Source organism: Macaca nemestrina, chromosome 2 (assembly GCF_043159975.1).
Source record: "Macaca nemestrina isolate mMacNem1 chromosome 2, mMacNem.hap1, whole genome shotgun sequence".
Lineage (NCBI taxonomy): Eukaryota > Metazoa > Chordata > Mammalia > Primates > Cercopithecidae > Macaca > Macaca nemestrina.
In genome coordinates, this window is record NC_092126.1 from 1597706 (window position 1) to 1614886 (window position 17181).

The window sequence follows — 17181 nt, forward strand, 5'->3', positions numbered from 1 at the left end:
GCTGAAAGAACATGCAGAAAAGACAGCAATCCAGGCCTCAATGAAAAGGAACCTAACTCTTGACACCCTATCTAGGCCTCTATTCTCTTTCCTATCTTCTAGCTTAGTCAGAATTTCTGCTCATTAATAACTGCAATTCATTCTCATTCCACCAGCATCATGGCCTGGATTGCTGCGTAACACCCTAAACTGATTTGACCCTGGAACCCTTTTTTTTAGAAACACAGCAAAAGGTAATTGTCAGCAAAGCAATTTGGGCTTTACACAGAACAAGCAAGAACAGGTTTCCTCTTCCAACGTGGTAATGCTCCTCATGACATCCTGGGATCAGAAATAACTAATGTTATTTATTTATTTATTTAGAGACAGAGTCGTTCTGTCGCCTAGGCTAGAGTGCAGTGGTGTGATCTTGGCTCACTGCAACCTCCACCTTCTGGGTTCAAGCGACTCTCCCATCTCAGTCTCCTGAGTAGCTTGGATTACAGGCATGTGCCATCAGGCCCGGCTAATTTTTGTATTTTTAGTATAGATGGATTTTTGCGATGCTGGCCAGGCTGGTTTCTAACTCCTGACCTCAGATGATCCGCCCGCATTGGCCTCCCAAAGTGCTGGGATTACAGGCGTGAGCCACTGCACACGGCCCGAAGTAACTAATGTGGTGACCGATTTGGACCAGGATGTGGGCTTCCCTAGGGTAGGCAAGGTCCTTTCCAGACAAGTAACAAGGTCCTTTCCAGACAAGTCATTGTGCCTGCAATCTTCCTGGATCTTTAAGTTACATAACATCTCTAAGTCTTAATTCCTGTGGCACTAAAATAGGGGAAAAAACTTCATTGATTCAGAACAAGAAATCAAATATATGTAAAATGGCTGGTACATGGTACACAATGAATATTCATTCTCTTCCTCCAAACTTTAATATATCACTTACTATATAAAGTATCCAATTGTCTTTTGTTCAAATATTTTAAAATTTGTAGAGCAAAATAGTATGATTTTACATATAACAAACAGCTTAAATAAAGAACCAGGATCTTTTTTTAAATCTGAAAAACAGTTTTGCCACAATTCTTCAAATGTTTTTATTGGATTTAAAATTCATTTAAGGGATATACAGATATACAACTAGTTTGATCAGCTACTAATATATTTTGGTGTCCCTTTATTTTTGTACCCAAGAGCCAATTCACTTTTTCTCCATGTTCAATATTTAGCTTTGGTAAAATGTTGCCATGTTCTTCCTCATCTGTTACTGAAGCGTCAGTATTTCCACCCTGCTTGGTGCAAGTTCCTCTTTTAGGTTTCTTCCTGTGGGTACGTTTTGTAGGACTCTTCTGTTTCTTCTCAACTTCACTGTTTGCATCCCACAACATGATCTTCCCATCATTCCCTCCAGTAAGCAGCAAATAGGATTCTGGGAGAAAGCAGACCTGGGATACCCCTAAAGTGTGGCCCTTAAATCCCAGTTCCTGTTCACACTTAACTCCCATCACCCGAAAGATTCGAACCTTACCATCTTCTGCACCACAACTAAAAATATTACCACACGAAGCCACAGAGATACAGTGGGCTAGGGCAGGGTTTAAGAGCTGACCAGGTGACTGTGGGCCTTCCATTTCTTCTGTTTCATCTTCCTGTAAATTTGTAATCCAGAGTGGTCGGGCTTTTTGAAGACTCCACAGCATCACCTTTACGTAAGAAGAAATTACACAGTCATACAAAATGCTAGTCAATTTGCTCAACTACCGTGTGCTTATTCAGCTTCTAATACAATCGTTAAAGTGGTCTGAGAATGAGCAGTAAGGTAGCCTCCCAGCAGTACAAAAAAAATAATCAAATGCTGCCATAACATGCCAGTGGAATGCTATCCCGGGACTAAAACTAGATTGCAGTAAGGTAGAATTAAACAAGATCCTGAGTAATTTTTGATTAATAAACCCCATCAAAGTGTAATTGTTAAGCAAGTTTCTAAAGGTTTTTCTGCTCTCATCTCTTCAAGTGAAACCAAACGTTATGAAATTTGCTAGTTTTAGTCTATGCTGGTTATAGGTAACAAGGCCTATCAAGTAAATAAACTCAATCTGGATATCACTGAAATGGTTTCTATCTGGAATGCCTTTCCTTTCCTTTCACATTACCCAATTACCCATCCAAGGGGCTTAAGCTCAGTCCCGGTGCCTCCAAGAAGGCTTTCCTATTTCAGCCTGCTTCTCTTTCCTGTATCTAGTTTCTGTTCTATTAACTGACATATTCTGCTAGCTTATCAGTTTCTTGAGACTCAATTAGTCTTTGCTAATGCCTAGCATAATGGCTGAGAAAGAGGAGAAATTCCAAATGTGTCTGTTGATTAATATGACATCCTGGTGTTAATTTCATTTGGCTTTTCGTTGTTGTTCCCGACCTTTTTTTTTTTTTTTAATAAGCTTTGTGAATGGGTTTTACATTATCATCTAGTGATTCATTCTTTTCCTGTATCAACCATTTTGCAAAGAAAAATACTCAATACTTTCAAAGCGAACAGACAGCTGTTTTACCATGTAGTTTACCATCATCCCTGAATTATAACTCATAATTTTAATAGACACTGGAAAAAGCATGACCTTGTTTAGACAGGAAAAGCATAGATCTGAATTGGCAAGATTAGCATTGCTGATGCTATTAAGAATTTGGTTTCCTATTCAAGGTAACTTCCCTTGTGATTATTCTTATTGGCTTATCTTCAAAAGCAGTGACATCTACTAACACTTATATTCTGCTTCTCTTAGATGAAAATCTCTTTGAATTGGGTTTATAACATTATACTATGTGACAAACAATCACTATTTGGGTGAAGTTAAAGTACTAACAAATTAAAATAAGCTAAAGTAAAACAAATAAATATTAGAAAATATAACAGGAAGGAGTGCTGAAACTTGATATGAAAATAGTTTGTTTTTGTCTTTTTAAAAATAGGGCCTCACTTTATCACCCAGGCTAGAGTGCAGTGGTACGACCATGGCTCACTGCAGCCTTCACCTCTCGGGTTCAAGTGATCCCTCCACCTCAGCCTCCCAAGTAGATGGGACTACAGGCACACGCTACCACACCCAGCTAATTTTTGTAGAGACAGGGTTTTTGCTATGTTGCCCAGGCTGGTTTTCAACTGCTAGGCTCAAGCAATCCGCTCACCTCCACTTCCCAAAGTGATGGGATTACACACATCAGCCACAACGCTCAAAAACAGTTTCTATTAAAAAATCTAAACACAGCTGGGTGCAGTGGCTCACACCTGTAATCCCAGCACTGTGGGAGGCCGAGGCGGGCGGATCACGAGGTGAGGAGATCAAGACCATCCTGGCTAACACTGTGAAACCCCGTTTCTACTAAAAATACAAAAAATTAGCTGGGTATGGTGGCAGGTGCCTGTAGTCCCAGCTGCTCGGGAGGCAGAGGCAGGAGAACGGTGTGAATCTGAGAGGCAGAGCCGAGATCGTGCCACTGCACTGCTGCCTGGCCAACAGAGCAAGACTCCATCTTAAAATACATATATACATACACACAAGGAAAATGGACATTCTAGAATCTGCTAGCTTCACTGTATTGGCAGATAGCCCCAGTTCTTTCTCGTATTTTCTGTCCTCCAAAGACATTCAAACACGAACTGCACCCCAAGTGTTTCAGCAGCTGAAACACCTTTGTATTTGACTGAAACCATCTAAACGTGTCAACAGCCACCCCAGATTCTACCAAGTCTAGAATCATTCCCATGTATTGAGGATTCCAGACTGTTCCTGTCTGGACATTCCCTTTGCGCTTCTTGGCTTTTCCAAGCAGCTAAAGACTCCGAGGTGTTTCACACTTAATTTCTCAACCAGCTGTTCAAGCAGTTATCATCCTAAGCAAGAGAGCTAGAGATACTGAAAGAAAACAATGAAAGAGTTTGGGGCTCACGGTTCTGTAAAACATCGAAAGGAGAAAAAGTGGGGAACCAGCAAATGTTCAGAAGTGAATGTAATAGTAACAAAGTGACTTTTCAAAAAAAAATCCCCCTTTTACAAAAACGTTTCTTTCCATATAAAAGACTCATCTTCAAGATAAAGAGCCTCTTAAGGCCAGGTGCAGTGGCTCATGCCTATAATCCCAGCACTTTGGGAGGTCAAAGCAGAAGGACTGCTTGAGCCCAGGAGTTCAAGACCAGCCTGGGGAACATAGGGAGCCAGCCCTCCTCTCTAGCAAAAATAAAAAAAATTAGCTGGGTGTGATGGCTTGTGCCTGCAGTCCCAGCTACACAGGAGGATGAGGTGGGAGGATCACTTGCGGGAGTGCGAGGCTGTGGTGAGCTATAATTATACCACTGCACTCCAGCCTGGATGACAAAGACCCTGTCTCAAAAACAAACAAAACAGCCTTCTCCACCATTCTGGTCTGTAAGTGTTGATATTTTGGTCTTACAAAATTGAGAAAGAATAACAAACCTTTGAATCATCTGTTTTCAGATGCAGAAAGGGGCAGGGAAAGAACATCAACATGTATGCTACAGAAATATGACAGTTTTAATTTTCTAAGTCTTTCAAGAAAAAAAGTATAGTTGAATGGTAGGTATACAGGTATTTATTTAATTTTTTTTTTTTTTTTTTTTTTGAGACAAGGTCTCCCTCTGTCACCCAGACTGGAGTGCAGAGGCACCATCTTGGCTCACTGCAACCTCAACCTCCTGGGCTCAAGCAATTCTCCCATCTCAGCCCCCCAAGTAGCTGGGACTATAGGTGCTCACCATGCGCCTGGCTAATTTTTCTATCTTTTGTAGAGACGTGGTTTCGCTATGTTGCCCAGGCTGGTCACAAACTCCTGAGCTCAAGCAATCCACCCCCCATGGCCTCCCAAAGTGCTAGGATTAAAGGCATGAGCCACTGTGCCCAACCTAATGTTATTCTTTATACCTCACATATATAAATATTACTTTGTACCTATTAAATAAAAAATTAAGCAGTCTCAAGTGTCTTAACGAACCACACTTTGCTTTTAAGTTCCTTGCCTCTTTGAATGTGCTTTGCCTATTTTATTTTTTTGAGACAAGGTCTCACTTTGTCACCCAGGCTGGAGTGCAGTGGCAAGATCACGGTTCACTACAACCTCGACCTCCCTGGGCTCAGGTGATCCTCCCACGTCAACTTCCCAAGTAGCTGGGACCATAGGTATGCTAGCACACCTGGCTAATTTTTGTAATTTTTTGTAGAGATAGGGTTTTGCCATGTTGCCCAGGCTGGTCTCGAACTCCCAGGCTCAAGTGATCTGCCTGCCTTGGACTCCCAAAGTGCTGGGATCCCAGGCATGAGCCCTCAGGCACGTAAGCTACCACGCCTGGCCCTGCCTAATTATTCAAACCTAAGTCAAAAGAAATAATTTGATAATTACTGTTACATAAGAACAAAGATAGGTGTGCTGAACATGGCAATCATTCAATTGCTGCCTTGTGATAAAATCTGTTTGCTCAGAGAGCAGGAACTCAAAATAGTCACAACTCCCTTCCACTAGTATTATGCCGACATTCTTGGGCTCCCCCATAGACTGGCTATCCTTAAAGTTTAGGATAATACTAGATGAACAGGTTTTAGGAAGAAAACTGTGGAAAAAATTATAGAGTTTCAACTTCAGTTAAGGAAATAATTTCTTAAAAGCATGGTTGTACGGCTGTTACATCACAACCCAGTGTAGAAACAAATCTACCACGAACGCTCAGCAATTTTACCAGGCAAATCAAAATAAGAAATTACCTGAGCCTCTCTTTTTCAAAATACTTGTTTCCTGGGCTGTTCACTAGCAAGTGCCGGCCACTAAAACGTCTTACCTGGAACTGGGGGCAAGAGAGTAAATTCTGAATGCCCATTCCTTATCTAATCTGAAAAGTACACATCACTTTTGCATACCTAATTGTCTATCGCCATGCCTAGTGGTTAATTAACGAGCTACTGATGGAAAACTGGTATAGCTGAAGGATGACAGAACGACTACTCAAAGACACACTGTACAATCTGCCTACTTAAAACATGTCCACCTGGTTGTACAGCTCTTTCTTTACAACCACAAGGGCAGATTATTAGCACCAGGGTGGAGGATGTACGAGATTTATAAAGGGCTTGGTCAAAACCTAGGAGTGGAAAAGGAAGGTAGAGGTTGCAGGGTCACTATGCCCCACACATGTAGAGTAAGTCTCAACCCAGGCACTATCGATGTTTTTTGGGGAACAATTCTTTATTGTTTGGAGATATCCCAGCATTGCAGGACAGCCACTGATTCTGCCTACTGAATACTGGTAGCTTGCAGGAGAGGGGAACAGCATGGTGACAACAAAAACAGTCTCATCATTCTTAAATTATAAGGGGGATGCAGGGTTGGGGAGGGAGAGGTAAAGACCACTAGCCAAGAGGGTGGAAGTCAAAACTTCTTTTTTTTTTTTTTTTTTTTTTTTGAGACGGAGTCTGGCTCTGTCGCCCGGGCTGGAGTGCAGTGGCCGGATCTCAGCTCACTGCAAGCTCCGCCCCCCGGGTTTACGCCATTCTCCTGCCTCAGCCTCCCGAATAGCTGGGACTACAGGCGCCCGCCGCCTCGCCCGGCTAGTTTTTTTGTATTTTTTTAGTAGAGACAGGGTTTCACCGTGTTCGCCAGGATGGTCTCGATCTCCTGACCTCGTGATCCGCCCGTCTCGGCCTCCCAAAGTGCTGGGATTACAGGCTTGAGCCACCGCGCCCGGCCAAAACTTCTGATGCTATTAAAAAGAACACAGAATCTTAGAAGATACTGTATGCAACTGAGAACAGAGATTAAATGCCTAAACAGTGCTGGACACAGGTCATTCTCAATGGTTCTCTCTCTAGAAGCCACCTCATCCCAAACCAAGACACTTTTCTGTGACATTACTGATGATACTCTGCTTGAATACCTGTCATCCTAGAGAAAAAACAGCCTTAGGAGCCAGAGAGATTGAGCTTTGAATCCCAGTCAGGTGGCTATGTAGATACTTAATGTGAATTTCAGTTTCTTTATTAAAAAAACAAAAACAAAATCACTAGGAGGATGTGATTAGAATTAAAACGAATATACACAAAGCACTGTCAAGAACTAAGTGCTCAACAGAGAGAAATCGTGACGACTGTCACTCCCGTGATGAGATTTACTCTCAAGAGGAAGCACATCCTGCCATGGGAACTTTCAAGCTATTTGAAAACGTTTACGTTAAGCCCAAATCTGCTTTCCCATGACTTCTCTTACGAAGACCAGCATATTCCATTTTTTTCCCTCAAGAAAACTAAGAATTAAACACCTCCAGTTCTCTACATAATGGGGTTTCTAGATATATCTGCTTTCCTGATGGACTTCCTCTGGATTTGGGCAATTTGTGATGTTCCTTTCTTTTTCCTTTTTTTCTTTTTGAGACAGAGTCTCATTCTGTTGCCCAGGCTGGAGCGCAGTGGCAAGATCTCGACTGATTGCAACCTCTGCCTCCCGGGTTCAAGCAATTCTGCCTCAGGCTCCCAAGTAGCTGGGATTGCAGGCGCCCGCCAGCACGCCTGGCTAATTTTTGTATGTTTAGTAGAGACGGGGTTTCACCATGTTGGCCAGGCTGGTCTTGAACTCCTGACCTCAAGTGATCTGCCCACCTTGGCCTCCCAAAGTGCTGGGATTACAGGCATGAGCCACCACGCCCAGCCGTGATGCTCCTTTCAAAACTCGGCATTGAATACGGTGCTTTGATCCTGATCACCAATACACAATATTTCAGTTAATGTACCCCAGAACTTTAAAGTAAAAACAGATCCCTCTAACTTTTTGTTTAAACAGAGTTTATAGAGAATGGGTGGACCAACTCTGCCTTTAGTACTCACCGTTGTTTGTTTAAACAGATGTTTACAACCAAATATTTGAATTTTCAGGTTTTAGGAATATCTTACAGTACAGAGAAAGGAAGAGTAAAGGATTAACGATTACTTTGTGAATAAATTCTACTAGATTTTATCAGACTAGCATTAAATGTAGAAATAAGGCTTATCGTTCATAAATGGATATGTTAGTAGAAAACAGAAAAAGCAAAGGTATTTGGTGTGATCAATACTTTGACTCTGTTAGCAAATCCCACTCAGAAATTCTCCAAGTACTCTGTGCAAAAGCATCACCTGCATATCCAGTCCACATGACACCAGGCTCTGAGGCCTCTGAGGTCGGAAAGCCACCGAAGAGCAGATGTTGGAGTGTCTCTTCAAGGATCTGACGACCTTCTTGTTCTCCACGTCTAGGATTTTGATCGCCCCAGAGTCATCGGCAGAAGCCAGCAGGTTTTCAGTTTGATTCAATGAAAGACAATTGATTTCTTCTTCATTCACATGAAAATGGTCCAAGGAATCTTTGAGGGACCTGACATCCAGTACACTAATGGTTTCTCCATGTGAGGCGTAGAGCTTGGTGGGGCAGGAGGGAGAAAATAAGACACTGGTAACATCATCAGCCCCTTGGAACCGCATGTGTCCTAATGGAGTTCCATCTTCACTCCAAGCCGTGAGATCTCCACCCTCCGCTCCGGAAGCCAGCAGCCCTTCTTTACTTGCATTTAGGCAGAGGACAGGAGAAGAATGTCCACCGGTCCACTTGACTGCCATAACGGTCCCGAAGACTCTGTGAAGGGGAAACAACTGTAATCTCATGTTTTATGCATTGACCTGATGGTAGGAGACAGACGTAATCAACAGTATTTCATAAAGACATCTTGAAAAAACTAAATTTTTTTTTTAAAAAAAGGACACTTAAAGATCAAGTCTCCAAAAGCCTAGCGGAACACAGGGTTGTATCCTGGCTGGCAAATGCTTCAGTGGGCTTCCTTTGCCATCAGGGATCTAGGGAAGGCTGGTCCTCCAGTCTTTGATATGGAACCCACAGAAGAATAAACACTAAATATTTTAAATTAGGAAAAATTATATTAAAGAGAGGGCTGCAAAATCATCAGGTTATAACTCTTATCTGAATAATGTTTCAGATGATGAGCTCTGTAGCCAGGCTCTCCAGGTTTGTAGTAGCTAGGTGACTGGGCAAATTACTGAACCTCTCTGTCACTCACTTTTCTTCTCTATAAAATGAGGATAATAACAACACTTATTTCATAGGATCATAATACATGTAAATCACACATAATGGTGCCTGGCACATAATGAGTACTCAACAAGTATTCCTATTGTTACTTTTTCTGTTTTTATTAGGCTGGTCCAAAGTGGCATCACATGTACTACACCAGTACTCTCCAAGTGTGGTCCCCAGACCAGCAGCATCAGCACCACCTAGGAACTTGTCAGAAATGCAAACTGTCAGACCCAACACCGGATCTACTGAATCTGAAACTCTGGGGGTGAGACCAAGCAATGTGCTTTTGTTGTTGTTGTTGTTTTGTTCTCTGAGATGGAGTCTCGCTGCTGTTGGTCCAGGCTGGAGTGCAATGGACGATCTCAGCTCACTGCAACCTCCGCCTCCCGGTTTCCAGCAATTCTCCTGCCCCAGCCTCCTGGGTAGCTGAGATAACAGGCACCCAGCAACAAGCCTGGCTAATTTTTGTATTTTTAATAGAGACGGGGTTTCACCATGTTGGCCAGGCTGGTCTCAAACTCCAGACCTCAGGTGATCCACCTGCCTCAGCCTCCCAAAGTGTTGGGATTATAGGCGTGAGCCACCGTACCTGGCCGCAATGTGTTTTAGTAAGTCCTCCAGGTGATCCTGATGTACAATGGAATTGCAGAATCTGTATTGCACTAATAACCACCTGGGGAACTGGTGAAAATGGCAGGCCCTTGGGTCTTCCCACCAGATACTTATTCAGTAGGTTATCTAATTTTATTCTCAAAGCAACCCTTTTGATTGGTATTATTCCATTTTAGGGATAATAAAACCGAGTCTCAGAAATGTTAAATAATTTTCCCAAGGTCACTTGACTCTTAGGATTTGTAAGGGATCCCAAATGTTTTGCTTTTGAGACAGGGTTTTGCTCTGTCACCCAGGTGGAGTGCAGTGGCACAATCGTGGCTCACTGCAGCCTCGACCTCCCAGGCCTAAGCAATCCTCCCACCTCAGTCTCCTGAGTAGCTCAGACCACTTATGTGCACCACCATGCCTGGCTAATTTTTATTTTATTTTATTTTATTTTTTTGCAAAGTCGGGGTGGGGGGGGGTCTCCCTATGTTGCCCAGGTTCCAAATATTTAAATAATGAAGGTCCTTTTTTTTTTTTTTTTTTTTTGAGACGGAGTCTCGCTCTGTCACCCAGGCTGGAACGCAGTGGCCGGATCTCAGCTCACTGCAAGCTCCGCCTCCCGGGTTCCCGCCATTCTCCTGTCTCAGCCTCCCGAGTAGCTGGGACTACAGGCGCCCGCCACCGCGCCCGTCTAGTTTTTTTTTCGTATTTTTTTTAGTAGAGACGGGGTTTCACCGTGTTCGCCAGGATGGTCTCGATCTCCTGACCTCGTGATCCGCCCGTCTCGGCCTCCCAAAGTGCTGGGATTACAGGCTTGAGCCACCGCGCACGGCCATGAAGGTCCTTTTCTAACAACTCCACCTGACACGGCCGGGCGCGGTGGCTCACGCCTGTAATCCCAGCACTTTGGGAGGCCGAGACGGGCGGATCACGAGGTCAGGAGATCGAGACCATCCTGGCGAACACGGTGAAACCCCGTCTCTACTAAAAATACAAAAAAACTAGCCGGGCGAGGTGGCGGGCGCCTGTAGTCCCAGCTACTCGGGAGGCTGAGGCAGGAGAATGGCATAAACCCGGGAGGCGGAGCTTGCAGTGAGCTGAGATCCGGCCACTGCACTCCAGCCTGGGCGACAGAGCGAGACTCCGTCTCAAAAAAAAAAAAAAAAAAAACAAAACTCCACCTGACAACGGTTTTGTTATTAGTCTTTGAAGAAACAGAAAATGACCAAAAATTACTAGTAAGTCATCAGTGCTTTAAAATGTCCTCACATATGTTTAATCATATTATCATCTGCCTGCATTTACACAACAGTGCAAAATTTAGATTTCTGATCCTCTAGGAATCCCAGATATAGACACACTGGAAATGCCACATAATACTGGCCTGCCTTGCCTGCCTGCTGGTCAAGGCAAAAAAGGAATCAGGGCAATTTATACAACTCTACTCTTGGTCAAGACAAAAGGAAGCAAACAAATCTATCTCGACAAATTTAATTTTTAATTTCATGAGTGAAAGGAGAACTTACCCGAGTGCCAGACCCCAGAGCTGCTATGCTATTTCCAGGTAAGATACTTGAATTTAGCCCAATGGTACAGAGATAAATCTCCTTATTTGGAAAAATCATTTAAAATAATCTGGCAGTCTGCCCAAAGTTTCCATTCCCAACACAAAGCTTTTTTTTTTTTTTTTTTTGGAGACAGAGTTTTGCTCTGTCGCCCAGGTTGGAGTGCAATGGCGCAGTCTCAGCTCACTGCAACCTCTGCCTCTGCCTCCTATGTTTAAGCGATTCTCCTGCCTCAGCCTCCCAAGTAGCTGAGACTATAGGCGCCCACCACCATGCCAGGCTAATGTTTGCATTTTTAGTAGAGACAGGGTTTCACCATTTGGCCAGGCTGGTCTTGAACTTCTGACCTTAAGTGATCCGCCCACCTCAGCCTCCCAAAGTGCTGGGATTATAGGTGTGAGCCACCGCACCCAGCTTCCCCCTACTTTTAGTCACACACAGGATCACTAATTAGACTGCAAAAAAATCACTGATCTATTAGTAATCAAGGTAACAGAAACGTGGTCACAAAATCAAATATAGAAATGTTCATAAAACTAAAATGGAAAAAAGACAAAATTAAAACTTTGTTTTCAAGCAGAAGCACTCAATTAATATACAGAAGAAACTAATTGGAGACTGAAGCAGTAATATTTAAAGGAGAGGACTGGAGAGGAAATGACTCAGAGGGAGGTAAAAACAGGGAGCCCTGGTGGTTTGATTTTTGCTGACAAGTACTGAAACAGCAGCAGGTAAATATGCTGTAACGAAGACTGTTGCCAAAAGTTCCAGATAAACCAAGATTTTAAACGAAAGGCACTGATAGTATTTAGGCTAAGGAACTGTAATACTGACTTATCTCATGATAAAGATGCTATCCTACAAATTTGAATTGAATATTGAAAAGTCAATTTAAGTTACAATTTTGTTTAACAATTTCAATTTTTTTTTTTTTTTTTTGAGACAGGGTCTTGCTCTGTCATGCAGGCCTTGACCTCCCCAGCCTCAAGTGATCCTCCCACCTTAGCCTCCTGATTAGCTGGGACTACAGGCTCTCACCACCAAACCCACCTAATTTTTTGTATTTTTTTGTAGAGATGAGGTTTCCCCACATTCCCCAGGCTGCTCTCGAACTCCTGGGCTCAAGCAATCCTCCTGTCTCAGCCTCTCAAAGTGCTGGGATCATAGGCATGAGCCACTGCACCCAGCCAATGCTTTGAAATCTTTTTTTTTTTTTTTTTTTTTGAGACGGAGTCCCGCTCTGTCGCCCAGGCTGGAGTGCAGTGGCGCGATCTCGGCTCACTGCAAGCTCCGCCTCCTGGGTTTACGCCATTCTCCTGCCTCAGCCTCCCGAGTAGCTGGGACTACAGGCGCCCGCCACCTCGCCTGGCTAGTTTTTTGTACTTTTTAGTAGAGACAGGGTTTCACCGTGTTAGCCAGAATGGTCTTGATCTCCTGACCTCGTGATCCGCCCGTCTCGGCCTCCCAAAGTGCTGGGATTACAGGCTTGAGCCACCGCGCCCGGCCGCACTTTCAAATCTTTAGAATGTCGATCATTTCTTTCCCAGCCTCTTCTTCGAGGCCAGGCTGGTCTCGAACTCCTGACTTCAGGTGATCTGCCCGCCTCAGCCTCCCAAAGTGCTGGGATTACAGGCGCGAGCCACAGTGCCTGGCCGAGAGCATTTTTTAAAAGGGTGAAGTGCCACAGCTGGCAGTTCTCATCGGCCAGATCATTGCTATGATGAATCAACTTTGAAGTCAGGAGGTCTATGCTCTAGAGCATTAAGATTTGCTGATATTTGTGTGCATACAGGTTTTGGATCCCAGCTGGGATTTTAGGTTTTCTCTGAAACAAGAATGAGCAGAGTTTCTAATGCTCCTATTTCTCCATTACAAATCTACCCACAGGAGAGCCAAATAAATGTTGACCGACAGACAAACGTTTTAGCAGGTTTTCTAATTTAACTCTTTTCTAGAAAAGATTTAACTCAATCTTCAAGGTTCATTTGGTTAAGTTTTACTCCAAAGTATGAGAAGATAGGCAATAAACGAATTTTGTCCGTAAAGGGAGTATTATAAAGACTACAGTTCCTATAAATTTTTCCACAATGGAACCAGTAGTAACTCTTGTTCTATTAGTCTCACAAGACCCCAAGAACAGCTCTATCTTATTAAACGCTACACACTAAACTCCTGCTCTCTAAATCACTATCTTATTAAACGCTACACACTAAACTCCTGCTCTCTAAATCGCAGATAATATTTACTGATTGTTTTCCAGTCAGAAAAATAAAAACAAATAACTATTCCTGGGAATGTTAAAAAAAAAAAAAAAAAAAGGGTGGGGGAGGCTGGGCGTGGTGGTTCGTGCCTGCAATTCTAGCACTTTGGGAGGCTGGGGCGGGCGGATCACTTGAGGTCAGGAGTTTAAGACCAGCCTGGCCAAGATGGAGAAAACCTGTCTCTACTAAAAATACAAAAATGAGCTGGGCGTGGTGGTGTGTGCCTGTAATCCCAGCTACTTGGGAGGCTGAGGCAGGAGAATTGCTTGAACCTGGGAAGTGGAGGTTGCAGTGGTGAGCTGAGATTGTGCACTGCACTCCAGCCTGGATGAGAGTGAGGCTCTGTCTCAAAAAAAAAAAAAAAAAAAGGGCCGAGGGAAGTTTGGAAAGCCCCAGAAATCCATACACTCTGTGGCTATTAATTTAGTCAATCAAGATTTATCATGCAAAGCATTGATCAGTGATTCAACCAGAGCCTCCAAAATCATTTACTTAGTCTATAAAATTAAAATGATTTATTATTTGAAACACACCAAAGAACACTAAAAGTTAAACAATCAGATTGCTGTGATAGAAGGGTAGTGGGAAGAAATGTAATTAAAGTTGGGTTAAATCAAAACAATTTTTCAGAAATGAGTTGGCAAGCCACTGTTTCTTGCTTTTCTGACTGCAACTGGAAAAGCCTGGCAGAAAGAGGTGAAGTGTCACCATCCCCACATTCATGTATCAAGTCCACAAGCTTCTCTTTTCCTATCGAGTTGCCTAAAGCGTCAAGCACAGCAGTTAATCATATCCTACTGTAAATTACTTTAATCAGATAATAGATCACTTCCTTCTAATACCTACTGAAATCATATAGAGTGGGTGAGGGAAAGGTGAGTTTTTCTTGTTTTTTTTTTTTTTTTTTTTGAGACAGGGTCTCCCTCTGTTACCCATACTGGAGTGCAGTGGCCCAATCTCTGCTCACTGCAACCTCCACCTTCTGGGCTCAAGTGATCCTCCTACCTCAGTCTCCCAGGTAGCTGGGATTACAGGCATGCGCCACCACGCCCAGCTAATTACTGTATTTTTTTGTACAGACAGGATTTCACCATGTTGCCCAAGCTGGTGTAACTCCTGAGCTCAAGCAATCCGCCCACCTCGGCCTCCCAAAGTGCTGGGATTACAGGCATGAGCCACCGTGCCCTGCCAGGTGAGTTATTTTGAGAGCAATTTTTTTTTTTTTTTTTTTTTTTTGAGACAGAGTTTCACTCTTGTTGTCCAGGCTGGAGTGCAATGGCGCAATTTTGGCTAATTGTAACCTTCGCCTCCCGGGTCCAAGCGATTCTTGTGCCTCAGCCTCCTGAGTAGCTGGGATTACAGGCACGCGGCCACCACAACCAGCTAATTTTTATATGTTTAGTAGAGACGGTTTCACCATGTTGGCCAGGCTGGTCTCGAACTCCTGACTTCAGGTGATCTGCCCGCCTTAGCCTCCCAAAGTGCTGGGATTACAGGCGTGAGCCACGGCGCCCGGCCGAGCATTTTTTAAAAGGGTGAGGTGCCGCAGCTGGCAGTTCTCATCGGCCAGAGCGCAGAGTGAGTACTGAACACGGGGAAGGGGCTTGGTGGAGCGCAGAGTGAGTACTGAACACGGGGAAGGGGCTTGGCGGAGCGCAGAATGAGTACTGAACACGGGGAAGGGGCTTGGTGGAGCGCAGAGTGAGTACTGAACATGGGGAAGGGGCTTGGCGGGGTGGGTGATGAGCAGGTGAAAGATTTGTAAAAAAGAAAAGGAGGGGCTGAGAAGGGTAATCTTTTACTTTGAAATTCTACCTGGGGCACTTAGGAGACGGTCTGCCGTTGAAAGTCACCTCAGCGACTGGGCTAGAGATTAGCACCAGAAAAACATCGGATCCTTCAAAGGTTCTACCTCGGCTGTACTGTGACAGGATAAAGGCCAGTCTTTAAAACTGAATGATCTCGAAACACTCTGCACCAGTCATACCACCACTGTCCCTTTCAAGTGCTTGTGCCTTTAAGGCTGTTCATTCTGTCTAGTTCATTATCTCGTTTTCAGATGGATCAACTCTGCTTATCCTCGAAAACTTAAAAGAAATTAGAGAGAGTCACCATCACCATAGTCAGCAGAGGTCAACTTTACCGGCTTGGGGTTTCTAAAGCTGGACTTGATGTGGAGAAGCTGGATAGCAACCAAAATGACTGAAGGGCTGTGGCGCTGGCATTGGTAAGAATGAAAATTAGGGTTACTGGACTTTGTGAAAAAGACATATGAGGAGAACGGACAGGCGAGTAATAATCAAACACCATGTATCAGAGGGTAGGGAAGGTAGCTGCCGTTCCTTTGCTTTTACTAGAGACTAAGAGATGGATATAGCAAGAAGCTTCAGAAAAGATTTCTTACTACATAAAGGTTCCAAGACATTGGAGTTGACTAAGGGAGTCTGTGAACCTTATTATTTTAATTACTTACCTCATGGAGTTGTTTTGAGAATTATGTATATAAAAATCTGCGTAAATAACCTAGTATAGTGCCTGGTTCACACCGTGACTCAAATGATGGTTATTATTATTCTCTTACTAAGCATTCTTTAAAGGCTGTCGGAAAACTTTTGGGGCCACCTAGGAAATCGTAGTATAATCAAATAATGCTGAAATTCTTGTGTGTGTGTGTGTGTGTGTGTGTGTGTGTGTGTGTGTGTGTCTGAGGTAGGAGCTCACTCTGTCGCCCAGGCTGGAGCACAGCAGTCGATTATGGTTCACCGCACCCTCGACCTCCCGGGCTCAGCCTCCCAAGTAGCTGGGACCAGAGGCGCACGCCACCACCCTCGGCTAATTTTTCTATATTTTGTAGCGACACGGTCTCTCAATGTTGCCCAGGCTGGGATGCTGAAATTCTTCCCCTTCCAAGAATCCATCTATAATCATGGCCTCCACGTCATTCTCCCTATTGGAATGTTTAATTGACTAAAACTACATTGCCTTCATCTGCTTACTAAGCGGTGGCTCCAGTAAAGACCACACCTTGTCCAAAAGACAGAAGCAGTTAATTAGCACTCAAATGGCACTCGAAGGCGTGGGCGCGGGGGTGTTCAGTCGCAGCCACCTTACTTTCCGAAGGCACACAGGCACAGACGTTGGGCTAACTGCCGATATTCGGGGAGAACGAGAGGGCCTGACCAGGTCAAGACGGCCTCCGCTGCCCAAGCTACACAAAACGGTGGGGGAGCTAGGAACTGGCCAGCAAGGAAAGAAAAGTTTCACGCGTTGAGTTGGAGTCTGAAGCAAGGACCTAACTGACACAGGGAAACGTCACAGGAAAGGGGGCCCAGGAGAGCAGACGCGGAGCCACCAGACCAGAAAGAGGAAAAGGCACTGGAAAGCAGCATCAAAGCCACCGGCCCCAGCCTCATACCTGCTCTTCCCGCTCCCCTCCTCGGCGCCCAGTGATGACCTCACCCGCCGGCGCCCAATCCCGTCGAGCGTAAGGCGCGAGGCGGCGCAGCCAAACAGTCACATCCGGGGCCGAGAGGAACCGCGAACGAGCTGGGCGTGCGCCCTTGCTTCGTGCCCTCAACCCGCATGGCGGAGCCACTGGCGCGCCGCGGAGAGGCCGGGCGAGTCGGGCGGTTTCGGCGCCCTAGCTGAGC

General features: G+C 44.4%; 1 protein-coding gene across 5 annotated transcripts; it reads right to left on the reverse strand.

The window, feature by feature from the left end:
- Positions 1-1068: 1068 nt before the first annotated feature.
- LOC105470775 (WD repeat domain 53) lies at positions 1069-17095 on the reverse strand. Of its 5 annotated transcripts, none has more exons than XM_071090574.1 (3): positions 16947-17087; positions 8151-8646; positions 1069-1688 (listed from the first exon to the last, which is right to left on the reverse strand). In XM_071090574.1, the coding sequence occupies exons 2-3, from the start codon at positions 8628-8630 to the stop codon at positions 1092-1094; spliced, it is 1077 nt and encodes a 358-aa protein (XP_070946675.1). In that variant the 5' UTR covers positions 8631-8646; positions 16947-17087; the 3' UTR covers positions 1069-1091. The 5 variants fall into 5 exon arrangements, with proteins under 5 accessions (XP_070946675.1, XP_024645202.1, XP_070946677.1 ...); XM_024789434.2 differs by lacking the exon at positions 16947-17087 and adding an exon at positions 5754-5833 and having other exon boundaries at positions 8151-8289; XM_071090576.1 differs by lacking the exon at positions 8151-8646 and having other exon boundaries at positions 16947-16983.
- Between the last annotated feature and the right edge of the window lie 86 nt (positions 17096-17181).

Bases quoted from the DNA above. Each gene is read 5' to 3' on its own strand.
- LOC105470775 (XM_071090574.1), bottom strand. From the start codon at position 8,630: ATGGCAGTCAAGTGGACCGGTGGACATTCTTCTCCTGTCCTCTGCCTA. The intron at 1,689-8,150 runs GTGATGCTTTTG...TCTTACGTAAAG, and splicing joins CATGTGGACTGGATATGCAG to GTGATGCTGTGGAGTCTTCA.